The sequence below is a fragment of the Vombatus ursinus genome, unplaced genomic scaffold (assembly GCF_900497805.2).
Source record: "Vombatus ursinus unplaced genomic scaffold, bare-nosed wombat genome assembly UNPS02014798.1, whole genome shotgun sequence".
Classification (NCBI taxonomy): Eukaryota; Metazoa; Chordata; class Mammalia; order Diprotodontia; family Vombatidae; genus Vombatus; species Vombatus ursinus.
In genome coordinates, this window is record NW_020954576.1 from 79,732,135 (window position 1) to 79,751,386 (window position 19,252).

Below are 19,252 nucleotides of genomic sequence, written 5' to 3' on the forward strand. Positions count from 1 at the left end.
GAGTTATTAATATGTTGGACAGATGATCATTCCACTGCTAAATAACTTTAGTGACAAGAAGCTTACTACCTCATCAGACAGTAATTTCATTTTTGACTAGCTTAAGCATTAGAATATTTTTCCTTAATATTAGTTAAAGCCTTTATGTAACACATTGATATAAATTTTACCACACAGCATATCTAATCTTTTGTCCATGTTAACCCTTCAGATATTTGAAGATAATGATGATATCATATCTATCATATCTTTTACCCTACAAATGAAATCTCTAGTTTCTTCAACTGTTACTCATGTGATAATACTTTGAGGCCTCTTAAAATTGCAGTCACCCTTCTGGTTCTACTTCCATTGTTAGTGTTCCTTTTAAAATGTGACTTCCAGAACTAAGGACATTATTTCAGATGTGGTTTGAATAAAACGGGGAATAGAGAGATTGTTATAGCCTTTATGCTTCCATTAATGCAGCCAAAATGAAGATCATCCTTTTTGGCAGCCATAATGCACTATTAACTTCTGCCATATTGGGCTAATAGCCTGTTTTAAATTTCCAAGTCTTTCTCTCCAACAGTTGTCGAGTTTACTTTGTCCTGTACTTGGGCAGTTGAGTTGAGGGTAGAGAGGAGTCCAAAAGTGGAATATAAAAATTTATGACTTTTTATTCCTGTTTGTTTGGTTTATTTCCATTTAAAATCTAGTTACTCCCTACATTTTTCCAGCCTGTCATTTTGTGTGTGGGGTGGGGGGGGGGTCAGGATGTTAATTGAATTGAAATATATTCCAAATATAGTTTCAGCCTCAGTACAATATATACAAATCTATGCACTGATATATAGTGTTATTAAAATACTCTTCAGAATTTTGAATTGTCATTAACGAATAAAGTCCCCATTTGAGGCTTGACTGTGTCAGAGGTGATTTTTTAAAAAAAAAATTATTTAATTTTTAGTTTTCAGCATTTACTTTTATAAGATTTTGAGTTCTAAATTTTCTTCCCCTCTTCTCCCCCCTCCCCAAGATGCCATGCAGTCTGATATAAGCTATACATAGACATTCATATTAAACATATTTCTTGTAAAGAAGAGTTAGACAAAGGGAAAAATCACAAAAAAGAAGAAACAAACAAAATAGAAAAAGAGAAAATAGTATGCTTCGATCTGCATTCAAACTCCATATTTCTTTCACTGAGTATGGTTAGTATTTTCCGTTATGAGTCTTTTGGAATTGTTTTAGATCCTTGCATTGCTGAGAAGAGCCAAATTTATCAGAGTTGGTCATCCAACAGCGTTTCTGTTACTGTGTGCAATGTCCTCCTGGTTCTGCTCACTTCACTCAGCATGACTTCATATAAATCTTTCCAGGTTTTTCTGAAATCCACTTGCTAATCATTTCTTATAGCACAGTACTATTCCATTACATTCATATATCAGAACTTGTTCAGCCATTCCCTAGTTGAAGGTGATCCCCTCAATTTCCAATTCTTTGCCATCACAAAAAGAGCTGCTACAAATATTTTTGTACATATGGATCCTTTTCCTATTTTTATGATCTCTTTGGGATATAACCCTATTTCTGGGTCAAAGGGTTTGCATGGTTTTATAGCCCTTTGGGTGTAGTTCCAAATTGCTCTCCAGAATGGTTAGATCAGTTCGCAACTCCACCAACAATGCATTAGTGTTCCATTTTTCCCACCTCTTCTCCAACATTTATAATTTTCCTGTTTTGTCATGTTAGCCAATCTGATAGGTGTGATGTGGTATCTCAGAGTTGTTTTGATTTCCATTTCTCTAATCAATAGTGATTTAGAGCATTTTTTTCGTATGGCTATAGATAGCTTTAATTTCTTTATCTGAAAACTGCCTGTTCATATCCTTTGACCATTTATCTATTGGGGAATGACTTGTATTCTTATAAATTTGACTCAGCTACTTGTATTCTTATAAATTTGATTCAGTTAAGCCTGTTGTCTTTTGGAACCCAGTAGCTATCCTTCCCAGAATATCACTGCCTTCTAATGATGTTTCTGTCTAAGCCTTTGAAAAAATAATTGTTCACCAGAAAAGAGTGAAATATAGAACTGTGCTGCAGACCATTGAAAAAATTCTCCAAGCTTAATATAGATCAATCTATGAATACTTAGTGTACTGGTCATCCAGTCCATACTAATTATCTGGCCACATTTCCTTATTTTGTCCTTATGAAATTTCTTGAGAGACTTCATCGTGTGATAAAGTCTCAGTTTTCTCTTCTTTAAAATGAAGATAAGAACGCTTTTGGTTGAAATCCAAATCTACTACATGGCCAGCTTTTCCTTAATCTTTCAATTTAGTAAGCCTGCAAGGAGGAAATTTGGCTAATTTGGCATCGTCTGTTTTTAGTGAACCCATGCAGCTTTGTAGTTATTGCTCTTTCCCTTTTTAGTACTTATAAGCCAGCCATTTAATATGCTTTAGGATATTGCCTGGGATCGAAATTAAGTTTACCAGCCTGTATATTGTGGAATATGTTGGCCCAACTCGTCTTCTAGCATGCCTTGTCTTCTTTAGGATGCCTGACAATGTATTTTCTTCTGATCATTGACAGTCAGCAATTCAGCTATCACACCTGCAAGTTCTTTTTAGCAGCCTGAGGTATCTGTCATTCATTCATTCTTGCCAAGTGTTTTGAATTTATTTAAAGCATTTCAGTGTTCTTGTTCTCCTTACCTGTATTTGATTCCAGTGTTCCTTTAATCATTTTCTTTTACCCATTGTGTCAAGAACATCATTCTTGAAAAAGAAAATCAGTCAATACAAAAGCATTTATTAAGCTTTTACTATGTGCTGTAGAGTAGCATGGTGGATATAGGGTCTAAGAGTAAGGAAGACCTGGGCCTCTGACATATACTGGCATTGTGACCTTGCCAAATTATTTAACCTTTCTGTGTCCCTAGCCAGCTCTTTGAGACTTTAAATTGCAGAGTACCATATGAAGTTTGAATTTGGGATGCCTTGAATGGAAGCAAAATAGTATTTGAGTCATTCCACTTTATCTTTGTTAACTGTTATCATTTACCATCCATCCCAGTCAGCAGGCCTCTTCAGTAATCATTTCCCTGTTTATCCTGATGTAGGTTTTTTTTTTTTCATGGTATACAGTGAAGACAGTAGCTTAAACCTATTTTCTTTTAAGAATTTTTTTAAATGTTTTCATCTTTTGTTTTTACATTACTTATATTTTCCATTTTGGATCCCTCTCTTTATAAAAAGATATCTTAAAGACTAATTAAGATTTCCTAAGGACTTCCAGAAAACCATCTCTTATAACAAAAAATAGGGGGAAAATTTTCAAGCAAACTAACCAGCATGTCGGAAAAGTCTAATAATATGCAGTATTCCAAATTCACAACTCTACGAAGAAGAGAGATGTAGATACATTTTCGTTTTTCTTATTTAGGAGCAAGTTTGGTCATTATAATTTCACATCATTCAGTTTTGTTTTGTTGTTCATTCCACATACAATATAATAGCTATTACGTATATTGTTTTCCTGGTTTTTATTTCACTTTGTATCTGTTTATGTTAAGTCTTCTATACTTCTTGTCATTCATTTCTTATAGCACAGTAATATTCAGATATATTCATGTGACACAAATCTGTTTATCCACTGCCCAGTTGTATGGATACATACTTTTATTTTCAGTTCCCTATTACTACAGAAAATGCTGCTGTAAATCTTGATGTGATTTTTAAAGCCCTTTTTTGTTCTTGTCTTTTTTTATGGTCTTCATGCTTTCTTGGTTACGTAACTCTGCTCCTATCTTTTACATGTCTTTAATAAACCATAAATTAATAACCTCTTAAAAGATAGCTTTTTATGAAGCCATTTTTAAAATCCAATTTCCTTGTTTTATTAACATAATGTGCTATTATGTGACCAGAATTTTTTTTTTACTAGGTATATTCCCTCTTGAACTGTCATCTTAAAATTTCTAGTTTGGGGATCATGCTTGTCTTTTCCCTGAACTTTTAAAAATTGGCTTCCCCGAAGTCTAGGAGGGATGTTGTTTGGACATGTCTTTTATTTCCATCTTTGCGAGGTCTGGGCGAAGATGATATTCTGATTCCCTTCTTCAGCCAGTCCTTCTCTCGTTGCAAGTTAGTTCTAATGAGACAGTTTATATCATTGCTTCTGCTGCCTTTTAAGTGAGGGAGCCATCAAAAGTCAAGTCAAGGGTCTATCAGATTCTTTTCTTTGAGTGGACAGGGAGCTTCAGAAGATATAGAGAGCTCCATCACAGCTATATCCTACCTCTGTGTCAGGAACACATCCCTTTCTTGCTTATATTATTTAACATAATCTCATCACATTACCATGTGTGTCTACCTTTTTTGTCCTAACCCATATGTGCTCCCTGCTGCTTTTCCTTCTCATTTAGGTGTATTTCCACACAGTTCTATATCTTACAGACATAACAGTATTAATTCATTTAACTCAGAAGTGGTGTTTTGAAAGTAATCTTTGAATTCTGTTTTGTTTTAAAGGCCTCAGTCAAGCTTCTTTCAACTTTATAGGTTCTATTTTGCTGGTCGGCTGCTCCATTGGCTAATAGATTGCTTTCAGTGTAAAGGCCTTAGCCACATATACTGCCACAAGCTGTGACAGTATTCTCTAGAGTAGAGAATTGTATTAGGGAGTAGAGGTGAGTGGGAATCTGTTTTAGGTTTTATCTATTAGTATTTATTTACTAAAGTTAAAGCAAAACCCTGTTTTGTTAGCTACAATAAGATGATTTTGTGGCATAGTTCCTATAGAGAGATTTTAGTGCAGGTTGCTGAACGTAATGGATACTATTATCATAAATCACAGTTTCTTTTTAAAAATAATTTATTATGAATTTCAAACAATGACAAATCAATTAAGCTTATATTTACAACTAATTGAACTTAGACCTTCAGCAGGTAGCTATGTATTACTTAGAAACTACTTTCCATGTCCCCCTTCCGTTGTCTTTGTCCATTTGCCTCTCTGTTGAAGTATGTATATTGTCCTTTATGTAGTTACAATCTAGGATCATATTTTGTGTGTGTGTGTGTGTGTGTGCTTTTTTGCAGATAAGGATGGCAAAGCATTTCATCCAACTTACGAAGAAAAACTCAAACTTGTGGCACTGTACAAGCAGGTTCTTTGGGGTCCATGTAATCCAGACACTTATCCTGAGGTTGGATTTTTTGATGTCTTGGGAAATGACAGAAGGTAACGTGGATTTGCTGCTTGAGGAATTTAATGAAAATCACAGTGAGGGCTCCAAGATAATCTGATTAGGAGAAGAATTTGACTTATGCTCAGTAGCTGAGAAGATGTATTGGAGTCAACTCGTTTTTACTTCTGTTTTCTGGAGTCTTCAAATATTTGGCTTGGAGAAGTTTTGGGCCAGATATTATAGCAGAATCATTCATTTAATTAGGAATATAAGACAAGTATAATTTCATTTGATTTCTCCTGACCGAGAGTTAGGGAACGAACTTTTAAAAATTACTTTCATTTTAATAACTTAATATCATTGTTGGATGTCAAAGATCTCATCCAACTCTTAGACCCTGATTTTCTTAAACCCTGATTTTCTTAACCAGGTTATGACAGAAGGGAAATGCATTGAGCATTCTATTTTTTTTTTTAAGTCCAAGGATATTAAAATTACTGATACAAGAATGAGAAAAATCAAATCTGGTAACTTTTTTTTGCCTTTGAAAAACTGATGTTTAAGATATACCATAGGGTTGCTCTCAGGACTAAAGCAGCTTGATCCATGAAGTGTACTCTTCTGCCTAGGGTATGTGCAATATGATGATCTAGCAAATTTAGTAAATAATAAATTATTTTAGTAAATAGATGTAAGATCTTATTGGGGGGAGGAGTTGAGGTTCTCATGACAAAACAAAGTATTTCATTTTATTACTCCATGAGATTCATTTTAGTGATAGTTGGGAATTGTTCATCTTAGGATTATATGTTTAAATTAAATAAAATTAACTTTAAGGAAGGATGGTGATTGTTGTTGTTTAATTTTTACAGGAAAGAATGGGCAGCCCTGGGAAATCTGTCTAAAGAGGATGCTATGCTAGAGTTCGTCAAGCTGCTAAATAGATGTTGCTATCTTTTTTCAACGTATGTCACATCCCATAAAATAGAGAAGCAAGAACAAGAAAAAAGAAGGTGAAATTTAAGGGCACAGAGTTCTTTTCCAGTCCTGTATATTGATGATTTGCTCTGAGGCACATTGGTTTTATATTAGATAAGTTTTTCTTTCAGATCTCACTGTGTTGCAATTGTTTCTTTTTCCCAGAATGAACTATTGTTTTGTAATTTCTGGTTTTCCCTAACTATAGGTACAGAGGTGACAGCATTCTTTTTCTGACATAAATGTCAGTAATTTTTTAGTAATTTCATTATAAGCCTTTATCTCATGAAGACTTTCATTTGGATCTGTACACCACCTTCCTCATACAACCCAACTACACTTTTCATCAAAACTGTTGAATATTTAAATTCTGTTTCACAGCATTGGCTGTGCTGAATACTTGATTTGGTTAATGTTGAAGATCTTGACGACTTAAACAAAAAGTGTGTTAAGTGACTACTATGTTCAAGGGCTAGGGATATAAAAATAAAATTGAAAAAGTCTCTGACCTCAGGGAGTTCATAGTCTACTAAATGACATGTATAAATAAAATACAGAAAAATAACAAGATAATTTTAAGAAGGAAAAGCAATAACAATGGGGGAATCAGGAAAGACCTTGTATGTAAGGTAACCCCTGAGCTGTACTAGGAGGTGAAAATAGTACATTCTAGATATGAGGGGCCATAGTTTCCTCAGCTATAAAATAAGTGAGTTGAATTAGTTAGCCCTGAGGCTTCTTCTAGCTCTAGATCTCTGATCTTATCATTTTCTGACTAATTAGGCAAAGGCTAATATGGAAGTCTGGATATAGAATGCTTCATATAGGAAGTACCTAGTAGATTGGTTTGATTAGTAATATGAAATAAGATTGGAAAGGCAGTTGGGAGCCATATTTTAGAGAGTTTGCAATTCCAGGCTGAGGATTTTATGTTTTATTTCAGAGGCAATACAGAGCTAGTGAATATTTTTGAGTATGAGAGTAACAAAGATTTTTGTTTTATGAATATCAGTTTGTCAGGAGAATAGATTAGAGAGGTGGGACAGACTAGATGTAGAGAGACAAACTAGGAGGCTTTTACAGTTATTTCAGTGAAAAGTGAACTAAAGTAGAGATTGTGTGACTGGAGAGAATGGGACAGATACAAGAGATACAGAGGTTGAATTGATAAGACTTCATCTTCGAATGTATGTGGAAGGTAAGGGAGAAGGAAGTCGTGGATGACCCCAAAGTTGGGAACTTGGCTGACTAGAAAGATCCCCTGAAAGGAAGTTGGGAAATTTGAAGAAAGGTTGGATTTGGGGGGGAAATATGAGTATTCTTGTAGATATGTTGATTTTGATACGCTTTCAGGACATTAGGTGGAGCTCTCTAGCAAGTAGTTGGTAATGCAGAGAGATTAGGGCTTGTCTATAGATTTGGGAGTCATCTAGTAGGTGCTGATGAGACCACAAGGGGAAAAGGTATGTAGAAAGAAGTATAATATGGATGGAGGGGTATAATAATATACATGGTGAGTAGATAAGTACTAGATTATGATCCAGCAAAGAAGACGCTGAGAAAGAGGCCAGACAGGGATAGGGGAGAGTGTCCAGGAGGAAGGGTAGGGAGTGTGTATGTGGAGGTGATTAACAGTGTCAGAGGCAGTAGAAATATCAAGTAGAATGAAGACTGAGAAAAGGCCTTTGGATATAGCAGGAAAGAATTCTTTGGTGGCCTTGCGCAGGGCAGGTTCAAGTAAGGGTAGAGGTAGAAGACAGATACAGTAATTTAAGAAGAGAGCTTAGGGTGAGAGGAAATAGAGGGAATTAATTTACATGTTCTTTTTTGGGAGTTTGGTTGTGAAAGGGGGAAGGGATATAGGATGATAGCTTGGGGAGATGGCTAAGTTAAGTGAATGGGGTTTTTTTTTAGGGAGGAGGGACTCCTAGACATTTGCAGATGGTGGGGAAAGAACCATTTGCCAAGGAGAGATTGAAGGCACTTAATATTTAAAATGTTTGTTGAACTTAAGGTGAAGAAAAGAATGATTTAGGGGCAAACTCCTGGAGAAGACTGGATCCAAGAACATGAGTGAAGGGGTTAGTAAGAAGAAAAACTTCTGTTTATCAGAGACTCCAGTAATGGAGGAGAAGATGAAGTTGATACTGAGAGATTTGTAGGTGTTGTGAAGTAGAAGAAGGAGCTTGCATTGATGGCCTCTATTTTTGGTGAGACAGTTGGGGTTAAGTGACTTGCCCAGGGTCACACAGCTAATAAGTGTCAAGTGTCTGAGATTTGAACTCGGGTCCTCCTGACTCTAGGGTCAGTGCTGTATTCACTGTGCCACCTAGCTGCCCCTGGCCTTTATTTTTTTAAGGAGGTGGCAAAATCCTGTGCTAAGAGCTTAGAGCGGGGAACAGTGAGAGAGAGCAGATGTTGTTAGAGGTTTGAGAGTCAGAAAAGGTTTGAAATTCATGCTATTTAGAGTGTTATTCAGTTAATGAGGGAAGAATAGAAAGACTGCTTTGTAACAGGGAAGGCTTGGTTGATATTAGGTACATACAGTGTAGTAACCCTGGTGGTCACAAATGCCTAACTTTCTCTAGTGCTGTTTGCAGCACATGAATAGGAGTGAAGAAGGAAAATGGTGGGGATAAAACTGAGGTGGGGGTTTGTTTGTTTTGTTTTAGTGAGGCAATTGGGGTTAAGTGACTTGCCCAGAGTCACACAGCTAGTGAGTGTTGTGTGTCTGAGGCTGGATTTGAACTCAGGTCCTCCTGACTCCAGGGCTGGTGCTCTATCCACTGTGCCACCTAGCTGCCCTTGGGGTTGGGGTTTGACAGGGTGTGACTGGTGAAAAGACAAGAGGCAGGTGATTCAAGGGTAGCTGATAGTGTGTGGTTGAATTACTTCACCATAAGGTGGAGTGTCCAGGGAGGGAAGTGAGACTAGAATAGTGGTACTGGACTAGTGAAACAGAAGAGTGGGGAAGTTGGAAGCCGTGGGTGAGGACAGAGAATATTTTAGAAATGAGGCTGATGGAGAGATTAAAGAACAGGAGATGGTGGTAAGAAAGGGGTATAGTTAGAAGTCATGGCAGAAAGTTGCTTGATTTTTTTTTTCAGGTTAGTAATTTTTTTTTTTTTTGCTAAAATGCCCCATTCATGTTATATGTTTGTATGTGTATGTATACATATATACATGTACATACATACATATATACATAAATATAAAAAGATAGTAACATCCATTCCATAATTTGAGTTATCCAAAACATAGGTAAACCCTACCATCTAAGCAAAAGAGGTCAGTGAATGGCCCAAGTTTATGAGAAGTCCAAATATTCTACTTAGAGAGGGAGGCAGCATGGTAGAGCAGAAGGAGCTCTGGATCTGAAGTCAGAGGACTCGGGCTCACCACTCTGCTTTGACTGCCTCTGACACCATGGACAAATCAGATACTCTGTCTGGACTTGTGTTTGGTCATCTGTAAAAGGAGAGAATAGGCCAAATGGCCTCTGAGGGCCTTTCCATTCCAGATGTGTGATAGTAGAGCCACTTTACTCCTAGTCTAGGTACTTTTATTTTGTATAATTATTTGGTTTTACAGCCAGTTGGAAAGGGATAGAACTCTTAGAGGCAAGCACACCAAAAGCAAGGGTCAAGACAAGGCACATGGCAGCATACAATTCAGAGTGAAAATCTGACATCATTTAGGGTAGGGGCAGAGGCTTTACACCTTTTATAAGTCAGAGATCGTAGGATCACAGGTTTGGACATGGAAGGGATCTTAGAGGTCTGGAAGTCCAGGGAGGTTGTTTGCTCAAAATCATACAAGTAGTAAATGGCAGAGTCAGGATTTGAATCTAGATTCTTTGACTCCAAATCCAGTACTCTTTGTCTTGCAGTGATTGAAATTTATGATAAATAAAAACATTTTTATTGCACTTTAAGGTTTGCAGTGCAAACTTGTACTTTAAGGTTTATGTACTTCATTACATTTGATCTTGTCAGCTTTCATGGGGTAAGTGCTAATTATTATGGTCATTTTACACATAATGAAAGCTGAATCTCAAGAGAGGTTCAGTAATTTGCCCAGGGTCACACAGCTAGTTAATGAGGCAGATTTTGAACCCAAGTCAATGATGAGTCCCCAAAATCAGGTTAAATTATGTTCAGCATACTACATATTAGAATGCCAGAGGAGGTTGTGGTACATTTTGGATTTTATCCCAGATAGTTCAAAATAGAAAATGTTTTAGCACTTGTGAAGATAAGTTTCATGTATCTGGAAAAACTAACTTAGGCAGGACAGCTCATTGCTTGATGATTTGGGGCAAATGAGGTGCTACTATAATAGGTTTACGAATATACATAATTACATTTTGATGTTAAATGATTCACTGTACAAACTTCATTTGGTAAAATAATAAGCTTTTTCTTTGTTAAATCTAACACCTATCTCCCAGTGCTGTCGTGAGGCTTAGTTAAGATGACATGCTTTGCAAACCTTGAAGCACTAAGTAAATACTATGATGATAATGGAGGTGGTGGGGATTGTATTATGCCAGAGGTATGTTGAACATAGTAGTCTCTGTGGACAAATGTCTTATCATACTACCTTTTCTGTTCTTAGGTTTGAATTCACCAGAAACATATTGCCTAATATTACAACTAGCTGTACAGAACATAACTTCCAAGTTGTAGAACCTGAAATCTCAGTTGTCTCTTTTAAAAAAGAGGGGGTGGAGTAAGGAATAGTTTACCTATGAGATTTATGGAGAACAGAAGGATTCATGACCAAATTGGAGGTAGAGAACATTATGAAATGCAAAATGGATAACTTTGATTATATTAAATTGAAAAGTTTTTGCACAAACAAAACCAATGCAACCAAAATTAGAAGGAAAGTTGAAAATTAGGAAAGAATTTTTACAGCCGGTCTCTCTGATAAGGGCCTCGTTTCTAAAATATACAGAGAATTAAGTCAAATTTATAAGAATACAAGTCATTTCCCAATTGATAAATGGTCAAAGGGTATGAACAGGCAGTTCTGAGATGAAAAAATGAAAGCCATCTATAGTTATATGAAAAAAAGCTCTAAATCACTATCGATTAGAGAAATGCAAATCAAAACAGCTCTGAGGTACCACATCACACCTATCAGATTGGCTAACGTGACAAAACAGGAAAATGAAAAATGTTGGAGAAGATGTGGGAAAATTGGAACACTAATGCATTGTTGGTGGAGTTGTGAAATGATCCAACCATTTTGGAGAGCAATTTGGAACTATGCCAAAGGGCTATAAAAATGTGCATGCCCTTTGACCCAGCTAATAGCACTTGTAGGGCTAGATCCCAAAGAGATCATACAAATGAGAAAAGGACCCACATGTACAAAAATATTTATAGCAGCTCTTTTTGTGGTGGCAAAGAATTGGAAATTGAGAGGATGCCCATCAATTGGGGAATGACTGAACAAGTTGTGGTATATGAATGTAATGGAATACTACTGGGCTATAAGAAATGATGAGCAGGCAGACTTCAGAAAAACCTAGAAAGACTTGTATGGACTGATGCTGAGTGAAGTGAGCAGAACCAGGAGAATGTTGTACACAGAAACAGCCACATTGTGCAATGCCTAACTTTGATAGACTTAGCTCTTCTCAGCAATGCAAGGATCAAAGACATCTCCAAAAGTCTCATGATATAAAATGCTATCCACATCCAGAGAAAGAACTATGGAGTTTGAATGCAGATCAAAGCATACTATTTGCTATTTTTTTCTTCTGTTGTGTTTTGTTTCCTCTTTCTGGTGGTTCCTCCTATTGGTTCTAATTCTTCCTTACAACATCGCTAGGGTGAAAATATGTTTAATAGGAATATATATGTATAGCCTGTATCGGATTGCACACCAGCTTGGGGAGGGAGGGGGAGAAAAAATTAAAACTCAAAAGTTTATGGAAGTGATTGTTGATAATTCAAAATAAATTGATTAAAAAAAAAGAAATGATGAACAGGCTGACTTCAGAAAAACCTGGAAAGACTTGTATGGTCTGACGCTGAGTGAAGTGAGCAGAACCAGGAGAATGTTGTACACAGTAACAGCCATGTTGTACGATGATTGAAGTTGATTGACTTAGCCCTTCTCAGCAATGCAAGGATGTAAGACATCTCCAAAGGCCTCATTATGGAAAATGCTATCCACAAAGAAGAAAGAACTATGGAGTTTGAATACAGATCGAAGCATACTGTTTGCTTTTTTTTTTTCTTTTGTTATGTTTTGTTTCCTCTTTCTGGTGGTTCCTCCTGTTGGTTCTAATTCTTCCTTATAACATGACTAATGTGAAAATATGTTTAATAGAAATGTATATGTATAGCCTGTATTAGATTGTGCATTGTCTTAGGGAGGGAGGTGGGGAAGGAGGGGGAGAAAAATTTGAAACTCAAAAGCTTATGGAAGTGATTGTTGATAATTCAAAACAAATTAATTAAAAAATAAGATAAAAAGGTTTTGAAAGACAGAAAAAAGAGGGAGTGGGTTTCGTTTTAATATACTCATTCTATCTGTTTTGTTTTTTTTACCTTGTAGGAAGGAAGAGGAGGAGCAAAGGCGTCGGGAAAAGGAAGAAAGAGAACGTTTGCAAAGGGAGGAAGAAAAACGTATTCAGGAAGAATCTGAAAGGTTGAAAAGGGAAGCAGAGGAAAGGAGACGAATAGAGGAGGAGAAGCTGCGGCTGGAACAGCAGAAGTAAGCCTCCTCCCTAGATGGCACTTACAAATGGGTTACTAAGTCAGTCATTGGAGCCTTGTTCTTCATTATGTGCTTTGGAGCAGTGCTGTTATTGTAGCTTGATGGAAATTTGTACCAGTGATAACTTAACGATTGAAAAAGAGCCTCCTCTCTAAAGCCTTGGCCTTGAAGGGGTGCAGTGACCTCTGTCTCAACGTCTGCCTCTAGGCATTGGTGGCATTCTCTTCATAGAGAGCTACTGGGATTTCTCCTACCTTACTTCTGGCCCTTCTGGATACTTCCATTCAGCGTTGAGTAAATGCCTGCTATGTGCAGTAAACTTGGCTAATTGCTGGGAGAAATGCAAAGATAAGTAAGATAGTCGTAGGATCATAAAATTGGAGCTCAGAGAGGCCATTTTGCAGATGAAGTAACTGAAGCTGACAGAGGTTGTGTGCCTTGCCCAAGGTCACAAAAATAAGAAGTGACAGAGCTGGGATTCAAAACCCAGTTCTCGGGTTTCCCATCCAGTGTTCTTAACTACCCTGCCACCCTGAGTCCCTGTCTTCAAGTACCTGAAAATATAATGGGGAGAAATAAGGCATGGACGGTTGTTTTCACTAGTATTATAAGAAAACTGTTGAGTTACTTTGAGATCAGAGGACCTGGGGAAAATCCCATATCTGGACATCATTCATTTCTATGCTTATATTAGTGAAGTGTAGGGAGCATTGACACTGTCTGTCATAGCATCTGTGACTGCCCTGGTGTGCCTGGGTGGCTTCTGGGTTTCTAGGGAATTGACCACGTAGCTCTCAGTTCATGAGAACATTCTGGATAACTTTTTGCAAGGTTCTAAATAGCATGATAGTGGAAAGGTGAAATCAGAGGTCCTTGGTTTGAATCCTTACTGTTAATTTATTATTCTTGTGACCTGGGGCAAGTCGCTTAAGCTTTCTAGGTTTCCGTTTCCTCATCTGTAAAAGAAGGAAGTTGGATTAGATGACCTGTGTGGTGTCTTCCAACTCTAAATCTATGTGCTTGTGAACAAGATGAGAAAGAATTTTACATTTTTTATAAAAAGTTTTACATGAAACGAAGTGCAGTGAGGTCTTTTTAAGGTAGGCCTAAAAATCCTATGATACCACAAAATTTCACTGATTTTACCTGTACTTAATAATCCTAACCACAATTATCTAATAATGAATCACATCCTCTCATGCTGCCTTCTGTCTTATATAAAAGCACCCACAAAAGGCAGCATGCAGCGTAGTGGATAGAGAGTTGGCCTTGGAGGCACAAAGGCTTGAGGTCAAGCCCTGTCTCTGGCACAGACTGGTGGTGTAATCCGGGGCAAGTCATTTCCCCTCTTGGTTCCCCAGGCAACTCTCAGAGTCTATCAAAGACTACAAGTTTTAGAGCAGTGCACAGTCTGTATTGATAGAGGGAGTTCTTCACCCTTAAGAGTTCCTTAAACCGATGAAATTGCAGTCTCTGTTGAAAAAGAAATCCCTCCAAGACATACTTCTTTGAAAAGTTAACTAAAGTTGAATAGAAACAGTGTTCATTACAACTGTAGATTCAGTGCCTTATTTCTTCTAGGCCAGAGGCACATGTTAATGAGCATAACTGGCCTAGTCATTTCAAAGGGTTTGTACAATTTAATATATATCAATGACTTGCCTTTCATAGTAAATAGTCCTTTGTAGTCAGCCTGGTCTATTTTTAACATTTTTAGGCAACAGATAATGGCAGCACTAAACTCCCAGACTGCTGTGCAGTTCCAGCAGTACGCGGCCCAGCAGTATCCAGGGAACTATGAGCAGCAGCAGATTCTCATTCGGCAGCTGCAAGAGCAGCATTATCAGCAGTACATGCAGCAGTTGTATCAAGTCCAGCTTTCGCAGCAACAGGTATGATAGACTCAGACTGCAGCATTAGCGAAGGTATTCAGTTTGGTTGGAATGGAGATTCATTTTAGCAAGTGGTAGTTGAGAGACAATACGCTGTAGTAAGATGAGTTTTTCACTTGGAGTCAGGAGAGACCTGAGTTCCACTCCAGCCTCTGATCTCAGTAGTTCTGTGAGCATGGGTACTGGCGTAAGCTTTTTGAGTCTTCGTTTCCTCTTTTGTAAAAGGGAGATAATCCCTATAGTGTAGTATATCTTTCATAGGATTGTTGAAAGGAACATATGAGATAATCTGTGTAAAGCACTTTGTAAACTTTAAGGCACCATAGAATGGCCATTATAATTTTAATGGCGTAGAGGGTAGAGAGAATAGAGAGCTTGCTTTACATCAAGGAAGGTTTGACTTCAAGTCTTCCTCTGACTCAGGCTAGCTGTGTGACCCTGAGGCAGGTCCCTGACCCTCTTGGTACCCCTGGCGACTCTCTCAAGACTCCCAGCTTGCAGAGAAGCTGCTGATCTGCCATCGTAGAGGGCATTTCCTCATCTGGAGCTCACCCGCCAGTGAAATCATAGGGCCAGGCCCTGTCTCTAGAGCAATACTAGTGAACTTTAAACTGTGATCCAAGGTAAAAGAGAGCTTTAGTTCTACCTTGAGGAGAAAGGGTCTATTTTGGTTAGGTCATAGATGTGATTTCATGGACAGTTACAAACCAAATATGCTTGAAGTAGCATGTTTTGACAGTTTTTTTAAAATGAGTGTTTGGTTGACAAGAGTGCCTCCAGAAGCTGCTTTATCATCTCTTACAACCTGGAAAAAATGGCAGTAGATATTGATATGGGAGTATAAATTGGAATCAGCATAGGCCAGTAAACTGTGTTGTCTGAAGCTGCCACAGAGTGTGGATGAGTCCTCGATCTCCTGAGGATCCCAGCAAGCCCAGGACCTGCCTACCGGTCAAGGCAACCTACCTGATGAGGTGGGAAGAATGTCGTAGAGCAGGTGTGAGACGACCCGGCCTTTGCTGGTTGTTCCCTGTATGTTTTCAGACAGATCATTGAATAATAACTAGCTAACATTTATATAGTATTTTAAAGTTTGCAAAGCTATTTGATTGTCACAGCAGCCCTATGAGGTAGGTGTTACTGTTATCCCCATTTTACAGATGAGGATGCTGAAGCTGAGAGAGGGTAAATGGCTTACCTAAAGTCCCTTAGCTCTTTGTTGTCTTAGGGAGAATCTGACGCTAGGCCCCCATCTATCCATTATGCCAGGCTGCTTCTGTGTTTCATCTGGGAGTTCCTCTTCTTTTAAGTGAGGAAGGTTGGAATCTGTTCCAAGAGTGTAGATCCCCTGATCCTGCATCTCCTTCACTTGAGTTTAAAGCAGAAATTGCCTTTCCCTCTGAGTGGCTGTAAGTGTGAATGATGCTGCCTGGGGGCCTGATTTGGCCTTGACTTGTGGGCCGGAAGGCCCCTCTGGCCTGATAGCTGTGCTTAGCTCTTGAGGCGGTATTCCCTGGAACCATTGAGCATCACGGTATAGTATATCATAAGAGCACTGGGCTAGAAATCAGCTAGCTCTTAGTTGTACTCTTGCGGAAGGAGCCCTGGACTACAAGCCAGTGTTACTGTACTGGTTCTGACAGAATCTCTGGGAACTTAAGCAGGTAGTTTAAACTTCAAGTGATTCTCTCTGCCTCAGTTTCCCAGGCTACAAAATGGTGATAACAGAACCCTTCCTTTCCTCATACCATCCTGATTAGAGGCATAAGATAAAGCCCCAGCCCCGAGGCCTCGTTGTGATAAGTTGATTGCACTAGGTTCTTGAAAGGCATGCTTGTGGAGATCAGATTCTTGACTGCTCCTCCCAACCCTGTGAGGCTTTGCCCTTTTTGTCTTTTCATCTATAGGTTAAGTTTTATTTATTTAGCTGTGATAGAGCGATTATGAGCAAAGAATCTGAGTGAAGCAAGAGAAGCTGTATTCCTCCTATTTATTAAAATAACACAAAAGCCATTCCATATAAATAGAGTTAGGGTTATACAAATATACAAATGTATAGCATATTCTTTGGAACATAGAATTTGTGAATTTTCTACTTCTGACATATTTAAGTCTTGACAGCAAGAGTATAGAGGACAGTATAAAGTAGGCTGGCATGTTCTTTGAGTCCTTGTAAAATCATATAGTGTATCAGAAACCTAGTTTTATTTATGATTCACATATTTGATATCTGTGAAATCCACAAGACATCACCACTTTCTCTTGAAAAGTGGTGATGCAAAATGAAAATTCATTCCAATTCCAAGTTGTGTTTTTGGAGAAATATGCATGCAAAATATGTTCCCCCAAACCACCTAGCTCTGCAAAATCATGCAGTGAAAACCACAGGACTTGTGGGAGAAATACGGTTAGGGACATAATACAGATATTTTGTTAGTGACATGTATAAAAAAGATAGGAACCTAATAAAAAATACTAGCATGGTTTTGTACATGTTAAATGGTTAAGAAATGCATCAATACTACAATAAATAGTGACTGCATCTATAGCCATGGACCTGGGCTGCTCAAACAACTTGGACAGGATCCTAATTCTGGGCCTTGGGGCTGAAGTATGGCAGAAAAGGTAGGGGTGTGGACCAGCCCTCCTCTGTCCATAGTTCTTATTGCATTGGAAGATGTACATAAATATGGGACTTGATCTTCAAAAAGACCTGAAATTTCCTTGTAGAAATGGGCATTGTTGGAAGGGTTGCATTTTTTGAGTAATTGTGAAATGGTACAGTTTTTCTGCATTGTTCGCTTTTTGTTGTAGAGGAAATCTTGTAGAAGCAAACTCAAAATTTGCATTATGTTCAATTTATTCATTAATGTATTAGTTGTGCTGGAACAAATTTACATTTTCAAACAAGTGTTACAGCTGAAGGGACTGTATATTTTTATACACACACTTTAATGGCTATATGAGAAAAAAAATTTCTTGAGCAGTTTTCTTTCATTTATAGTTTCCATCCTTTATAGCTTTCTTTTTTTTAATTGGCATTAAGATAAATTGTGTGTGTGTGTGTGCGCGCACATGTGCACATGCACTCTACGTACATTATCTCATTTGATTCAACATTTGTGTGAGGTAGATATGACTGATTATTATCTCCATTTTATAGTTGAGGAAATTTGGCCTTGTTCAGATACAGGTTAGACTAAATTGACACCTAAGAAGAGCCTTTTCAAATTCTTGTATTCTGCAACTTGCTAAAAAGTGTCAGTCATTTCATTCATGGTTCCTCTTTAATTTTAAGTCAGATGTTCCTTCCATCATCTTATGTTGCAAAAGACTTATTTTTTTTAAAGTCATATTACGGTTTGTAAAATTGCTCATGCTGGTATAAATTTTTGTAAACAGTTTCTCGGGTAATGAGTAGAAAGCCTTGCTGAATATAGAAAAAAACAAAATCCTGGAGGAGAATGCTAGAGCATACTAGAATAACATACTGGAAAACACTGATAAACTCCTGGTAAGTCATTTGAAGAGAGTCATTTAACTGGGTTTCAGTTTCCTTATGTATAAAATGAGAGGTTAGATATGTGCAAAAATATTTTCAGTAGCTCTTTTTTTGGCAGCAAAGAATCAGAATTGGGGATTTAGAAGTGGTGGAATACTATTGTGCTGTAAGAAAGGATGAAGGGGACAGGAAGGAACTCTGGTCGTGATGGCCAGCCATCATTCTAGAGGACTCCTGATGAAACGTGCTTCATGTCTCCAAATAGAGATGTGCTGGACTCAAGAGTGCAGATGGAGACCATTTTTTTGGACCTGGCCAGTGAGAGAATTTGTTTCGCCTGTTTATTCATTGTTTGTAAAAGGAATTTTATTTTTCATACTTCCTCAGTGAGGAAAGAGGGTGAGGAGAAGGGAGAGAAGTCAAATCTTTGTGAAAATAAAATTTAAATTTAAAAAATCAAATGAGGGATTAAGAGTAGATCTCTGAGATTTTTTACCTATTGAAACCAAATTGAAAATCTGTCACTCCTTTGTCTACCTTCTTATTCCTGGCTCTTGAAGGCAATACACATTCTGTAGATATTGTAGTGTATTGAATAGGCATTGAGTCAGGAAGACCTGGGTTCAAATCCTGTCTCAGACCTTTACTGGCTGTATTATTTTGGATATGTCACTTCAGCTCTTTGTGCCTCACTTTGTTAATTTGTAAAATAAGAGGGTTGGATTTGATAGCCTCCATGGTCTCTTCAAGCTCCAGATCTGTGATACTAATAATCCTTGAATGTCATAGCTTTCCTGATACTTCCAGTTGAGATTGTTAGATGATCTCTAAAAACTAAATATTTTATTTGTTGAAGTGATATATTTTTTTTGTATCCCGTAATTGTTACTGGTGGTGGCAGTTTCCTATTAATATGGAATAATATAGTTCTTCAACAACAACAACAAAACTTTAATTTAAAAA

The 19,252-nt window shown here is 37.6% G+C and overlaps 1 protein-coding gene across 1 annotated transcript in view; it reads left to right on the top strand.

The window, feature by feature from the left end:
* LOC114049695 (Golgi resident protein GCP60-like) overlaps positions 1-19,252 on the top strand; it is a 41,858-nt gene that overhangs the window by 15,136 nt on the left and 7,470 nt on the right. Inside the window, exons 2-5 of the mRNA XM_027871030.1 lie at positions 5,094-5,235; positions 6,055-6,195; positions 12,734-12,892; positions 14,613-14,787. Of these exons, the coding sequence (XP_027726831.1) occupies positions 5,094-5,235; positions 6,055-6,195; positions 12,734-12,892; positions 14,613-14,787 (617 nt within the window). The remainder of the gene's footprint in view (positions 1-5,093; positions 5,236-6,054; positions 6,196-12,733; positions 12,893-14,612; positions 14,788-19,252) is intronic.